This window comes from Nanorana parkeri, unplaced genomic scaffold (genome assembly GCF_000935625.1).
Source record: "Nanorana parkeri isolate BGI_ZX_2015 unplaced genomic scaffold, ASM93562v1 scaffold556, whole genome shotgun sequence".
In the NCBI taxonomy this organism is placed as follows: Eukaryota; Metazoa; Chordata; class Amphibia; order Anura; family Dicroglossidae; genus Nanorana; species Nanorana parkeri.
Genome location: NW_017306824.1, coordinates 685,895 through 692,786, shown reverse-complemented (window position 1 = coordinate 692,786; position 6,892 = coordinate 685,895). Strand labels below are relative to the sequence as shown.

The following is a 6,892-nucleotide window of genomic DNA, read 5'->3' as shown; positions in this document are numbered from 1 at the left end:
ACCAGCAAAAGCCAAGGTCTGGGGAAATTCTCAATTCTTTATTTAAATAGATAGATAACATATGTAAGCTCTGCACCCTTCCATGGTTTATTGTTGTATACTGAAGAGTCACAAAGAAGTATATAGAAAATGAAGTAAAATCATGCAGAATGCTGACTAAAGTACTTTAACACTGTGGAATCCACTGACAGTATATAGAAATGAGACAAACACGGTCACTTGGCTGTGCTCTGATGTGGATTTCATGATCATTGCTTATTTCAGCGAGATGTATGTATGTACGGTATGTATCTATCACTCGTGGTTGTGCATTTCTTTTAATTACAGACATTACTAGAACAATTTCCATTTGTATATGAACACTGAATACAGATGGACTTTTGTAGAAGGTAAAGCACTGCATAAACAAAGCTTGAACACTGCAATACATTGGATACCCATCACCAACAAAAAGAAGTCCAGTTGTTGATCAGAATATAATATGGACTGGAGAGGCACTTGACTGAGAAGACTTGGTGGCTTCAAAGACTGCCAGGGACATCCAAGCCTGAGTGGGTTAGAAGTTCTCCATCCCACAGACCAAACGCAGGCAAGACTGGCCCTCGGAAGTCTGCATTGAGAGTGTGGATAAGGGAACCCTTGTCAGAGTCCACAAGACTTAGCTTCCTATTATTATAGTCCAGTAGGAGTCCCACTTTGCTTGGATGGCCAATGTTGGTGATGGGGATTGTTTTATTTGCCACCATGCCATGCCATTTTTTATGGCTGTAGGCAAAGACCCAGGAACGGTTGTTGACTCCGATGCATTCATCCCTGGACATATCTGCATCTGCGACACCTAAGCGGAATTCATTGGACTTCTTCACGGTCACTTCCCAGTAATGGCGACCGCTCGATATTGAAGTGTCTCCCAGCACTACAGCCCATTCTCGAAAACGTTCAGGGTTCTGTGGGATTTTGGATGGGTCAATACCTAGCATGTGATAGATTATTCCTGTGTCCTTCTTGAACAGGTCCAGGCTACTGTGGGCTGTTTTCCCATCGAGTTTGAATGTTACGTCTGTAATGAGACCAGCAACTTAAAGTTAATTACTTCCAAAAATGAGGCCAGGAACTCATGGATGGTTATTTCAGTTCCTCACCAAACAAGGGATTTCCTGGTATTTGGTTAGGAGTTAGAAAGCAATCTGTCTGAAAATGTGTTCCACATAATAGCAATACACTCATACAGATTTACGTTGGTGACACTTGAAAAGTGGCTCAGCCCCATGAAATCCCCTTTCATTTCCCACTGGGCAGTATGGATTGTGCAGCAGGCAGAGAGGCTCATGTACTAGAATTGCTGCACAAAGCATCTCACTGACTGCCTAAGAAATAAGCAACCTAACAGTCCCTCAAGTCTACAGTCTCATTTGTCATTAAAAGTTCTGCTGTGCCACGCGTTTCAGGCCAGTGGCCCTGAAAGAACTAAGACCAGGGGGGTTGCACTGAAAGCCAGGCAGTTCACATTTTCAGGAGGGGGATCAACAATGGCAGCTTCTATACTTCTCTCAATATAGGTTTCCCATTCAGAGTTCTGGTGTGGCATTGGTGTGTGCTGTAACAATGCTGACGTACCAATCCAGCTGCATTGCACACTTTACTTTTTTTGTTGTTGTTGTTAGAACTTTATTGAAATGTCACATTCCATTCAGTTCTATCATCTTCAGCACAGTGTGACGCGCTTGTACTGCGTCGCTTAGGCACAGTGTGACGCGCTTGTACTGCGTCGCTTAGGCACAGTGTGACGCGCTTGTACTGCCTCGCTACAGCACAGTGTGACGCGCCTTGTACTGCCTCGCTACCGCACAGTGTGACGCGCTTGTACTGCCTCGCTACAGCACAGTGTGACGCGCTTGTACTGCCTCGCTACCCCAAATGTCAGTAGTCTGGCCTTATGTGTATTTGAAGTAGAAACCAAAAAGGTAGAAATGCCATTTGGATCTATTTTTATTAGTTTGTAACACTCAATGACATCAGGCGGGGCCGCCTATAGGGGGTACAGCCAGCCCTGCTGTACCCCACCCTCTGTTTTTGAGGTCCCCCATTTCTCTGGGGGCCCTGAACAATGGCAGAGGGAGTCAGAAGGGTGAGCAGGAGCAGATTGAGGAACATATCTGCTTGCGATGAATGAAGCAGGAAGTGCTGTGCTCTCAGAGCTATCAAACCGCAGCTGAAGTGGCAGGTAAAAAAAAACATACACAGCTGCGCTTGATCGTCCGTATAAGGGGACAGAGGAGACATCAGGAGTCGAATAGACCCCCGGTGTCTCCATAAAGAAAACCTGTCACCTCCAAATGCGGTCACATAGAGGCATGTTAGGGACTTGGTTCCTATTAAAAAATAAAATAGTGCAATGCACCAGGATCCACGCCTGGGAACACACAACAGCAGCTGTGCCTTACACATCAGCCTTAATGGAGGACCTTAGTATGGACTGAGTGACTGTTCTGTCCAGACCGCAATTCGGACTTCTGCTCGAAGACAGATAGACTTGCATTAGATGTGATGTCAGTGGAGCTTAGACCGCTGGAACCTGGGGGAGAAGAGGCTGTGGGGACCAGTCTAGCAGCCAGACAGGATCGAGGATAACGGGAGAATTTCTGCATTATGTGAACCCCCTAGAGAAAAGCTAACAGGGTAAGCCTTTCTGTGTGGGGGTAGCGCCCCCGCAAGGGTTAATTTATCTACAACCTGGAGTTCTTTAATATTCTCTGTTGGTCAATTTTTTTTTTTTATTGCTAGTTGGAAAAAAAATGTTTATAACTAGCTAACAAAAATAAATAAATGAATAAAAATACACAGTCACAGAAAGGAGGCAAGCGGTACCAACACTCCATGTCAGAGATCTATACAAAACATTAGAGGTCATGCAGGTACTACACACAAGGTATATTGATGAGAAAAACGTAGAAAAAATAAAAATATATATAAACAGCTAATTCCCCACATACATACATAAAGAGAGAGTTCTGGAAACCACATTTGAAGTGTAACAACAAGTGGAATGCAATATCCAGAAGCTGGGACGCTCAGGGCCCCTACCCTGAGGGCCAATCCTAGGACCGACCCCTGTGTACAGTGTGGCGCCTCCCATGTGATAATCAGCTGCCACAAATCTACAGTCTCTCCGATCTAGCCTCCACCACCATCATCAGCCCCCGTTCCCTTGCCCGCTATATTCTCACCCCTCCTGCCGCTGACCGTGACGTAGCTCCTCTGTAGCCCGGTAACCCGAAGACATCTCAGCGTTCGGCTGCCCAACATCACTGCCCTCATGGGCGACGCCATCTTAGATCAGGGCGGGCCTCGCTTCTCCGCCGTCACTTGGCGATATTCACGTTTCACCGGGGGCAGGGCCCCCATTTTGGAAAAGGGAGGAGGGCGGGCTGGTGATGGGAGAAGATAAAGTACAGGCTGATGGCTGTGCTCTTCCCTGCCATGTGCTGTGTGGCTATAAATGGCTGTAATGTACATATATGTATTTGATGTACTCTTTATAGACACGGAGCAGTGTTCATACCTCTCACACTTCTGAGATAGAACCGAGTGACATAGCTTATAGAATACATAGACCGGGGTGGGCAATCTCGGCAATCCAGCTGTTGGAACTACAAGTCCCACGAGGCATGGAAAAGACTTTTGACAGCCACAGGCATGACTTCCCCATGCTGAGACATGATGGGATTTGTCATTTGAAAACAGCTTGAGTGCTGTGGTTGCCTACCCCTGATATAGAGCATAGATAAATGAACCCTTTCACTGCCACAGTCGTTTTTGCACACATGCTATAATCTACATTTTGGATCTGAAAATGACAACCCACACCCAATTATATATTTCATAAAAGCACCGACCCTGTAAAATAAAATGTCAGCAGTTGAAAAGTTATGTTGCGTGATAGCACACCTGTTTATGATACCCAAAATTTCAGTAAAAAGTAAACTTTAGTGCACAAAAACACAACATTATAAACATTCTTTGTAAAATGTAAAAGCTGAGGTTGTGCTGAATACATAGATACCCAACATGCCAAGCTTTAGTGCGTGTGTCCATGAAAAGTGAAAAAACATGGTCCCCCAAATTGTCCATAGGCGAGGCTTTAACCCATTCGCTGCCAAGCCCTCCGGAACATTTTGCACCTCAGCTGGCCACACCATTTTTGCAATTTTTCCAATTGATTTGCTTTTCGACTGCGTTGCTAGCGTTTGTAAAAGACCCCCCAAACCATATATTTTCTGAAAGCGCAGGCCCGGCAGAATAAAAAGATGGTTCTACTAAATTTGTAGGCCCTGCGATAATTGTGCAAATGTTTCTCAAATTAATAATAAACCGATAAAAATACACAATTCCATTGATAAAGCCCTAAAATCAGTATCAGTACTGAACCATCACGTTCTCAAACAATTCATCCCCACACAGCTACCTCCTCATGTATCACTTCCCCCTCCCTTTTAGATTGTAAGCCCTCAGGGGCAGGGCCCTCCTTACCATCTTGTCTTAAATTGTATTGTACTATGTAATAATAATAACAAATATTTCGAAATTATGCCTTTTTGTGAAAAGGTTAAAAAAATGAAGGAATGCAAAACTGAAAATAAGCGATTTATGTTAAAAATTGTTTTTGCGCTGTGTTGGTGTTTTTGTTGTGATAAAATGATACAGGCTTATATTTAATTGCAACACAAGCTATCCCAATGCACAGTAATGTGTCACAAAACTTTACCATGCGTTGCCACAGTTAAAATAATGTTTTTTTAAAAAGAAAAAACTAATGCACTCCAATTATATATCAGGGGTCTAAACAGACCCCTGATATTTCCCTTTTGAAATAGAAAAAGAAATTGAGGACAAAGAGGCTGCATTTAAACCAGCAGCTGCACTGCAACGCACAGCTACTGGTATGTGTTCCCAGGTACAGTGCTGATGCGCCGATCCTGGCAGATCACAGTTTTTATTTTATTTTTTTGTTAGAACTCCCCGTACATACACGTGCATGCCTTACATACACATGTTCATTCCAATCCGGTGGCAGGGTTGGTTTTCATTTTTTCTTATTATTTTTATTTACTTTTTACTTTACTTCTTTTTACTTCTTCACCTTTATTTCACTTAACTTCTGGTATCATAAAGGGGCTAACAAGCCTCTTTGTGATAGCATTTAGAGGTGACAGGTTCTCTTCATCGAGACATCAGGAGTCTCGATGAGTGGATGCCTCCCCTGTACCTCCAACACAGACAATGAAGCACAGTAATGTGCTTCACCTTCTGTTTCTCCAGCACTTCAGACGGCTTCTGACAGTTCTGATGCAGGAAGTGCTGAGAGCAGTGCTTCATACTTCAGTGATTACAGAGCAGATTGGGGAACGGGTGTCTGCTCCCGCTCTCCATCCTGACACTGTGTGCCGGGGACCAGGGCCCCCCAGAGGAGCAGGGGACCCAAAAACATGGCAGGGGAGGTGCAATTGCAGCCTTGTACAAGTGATCTGAGTCAGGGCCGGTGCAAGGATTTTTGCCAACTCAGGCGAAGGTGCATTTTGTTGCCGCTAGCACTGCCAGCCAGCCATAACCCAGTGCAGGTCGGCGATCGTGGCCTGCACAGAAACGCCACTCGATCAGAGTCCGTCATTTAGTGAACACTGCTGTAATGGCTCCAATGCAAATAAAAAATACTAAATGCACTTTTTTTTAATAAAGAAGTGTGCATTTATTATTTTTTACTAAAAGGTGGAATTTCTCTTTAATAGTATATTTATATATACAGATTGTTTGCAAAGCTTTGAAGTGATTTCTTAAAGGCTGGCTGGGATATTTTTGTTTTTGGAATACTATCCCAGACTTCCCTTGCAGCTCTAAGTCATGTGATGCTATCTTCACAAAAGTGATCAGAAATCCTCTCTTAGTTGTCATTGAAAGGGGTGCCCTAATTGGAAGATTTAATAATGATAGCATTTTGATTTCCAAAATTTACACTGAACATTAGAACACCAAAAAAGCCCTTTTTCTGCTACTTTCCTGTACTGAAACTGGTGCTGAATTGCACAACATCCTTATCTCACAGTTACTACTACTCTTATCTCCCCTTGTGCCCACTCTTCACATGAAATGGCATCTGCTCCTATGGGGCCTGCTGGTTGGCCGCTGTAGAGTACAAGAAAATAGTTTTCTGGGTTAGAGGTGATGCTAGGGATTATGCCAATGCTGTCCATTTAGGCAAATGCCACACAGGGCAGCGAATATAGCAGAAATAGTGGTGGCATTGGTCACTTGCTCAGGGGGAATAGGCCAATTTATTATAACGTTTGATTCACTCATAGTTAATGCCGAATGTACTGTATAGGGGGCTGGAGTTGGCCCCCATAAAGAAAAAAATGTTTGGAAAATAATTTAATAAAAAATATACCCCTACCTTGGACATTCTGGGTGAAAATTACACTGATCCTGGATGCTTACACAAGCCTGCAGAATGTCATGTAGCATTTTTGTAGTCTGAAGCGTGCACAAACAAGTATTATTATTGTTACAGGTATTTATATAGCGCCGACAATTTACACGGCACTTTACATAGTTGCACATTCAAATCAGTCCCCACCCTCAAGGAACTTACAATCTAAGGTTCCTATCTCACACACATACATAGAGGGCCAACCTAGAGAGGAGCCAATTAACCTACCAGCATGTCTCTGGAGTGTGGGAGGAAACCCAGACATCTCAACTCTCCCGGAAGCTCCGGGAGTCTCCCGCTATTAGATAGCGGCTCCCGGCCGCCCGGGAGAGAAACATTTTCTCCCGGAAAGGTTTAATCTGCTCTATCAAGCAGATTAAACCTTTCCCTGCGATCGTTTTTTTTTTT

The 6,892-nt window shown here is 43.8% G+C and overlaps 1 protein-coding gene across 1 annotated transcript; it reads right to left on the bottom strand.

Annotated features, from left to right (window-relative positions):
- Positions 1 to 292: 292 nt before the first annotated feature.
- SPRYD4 (SPRY domain containing 4) lies at positions 293 to 3,409 on the bottom strand. The gene is made up of 2 exons (XM_018562029.1): positions 3,228 to 3,409; positions 293 to 1,060 (listed from the first exon to the last, which is right to left on the bottom strand). Exons 1-2 carry the CDS (start codon positions 3,328 to 3,330, stop codon positions 522 to 524), a joined length of 642 nt encoding a protein of 213 aa, XP_018417531.1. The 5' UTR covers positions 3,331 to 3,409; the 3' UTR covers positions 293 to 521.
- Positions 3,410 to 6,892: the final 3,483 nt, after the last annotated feature.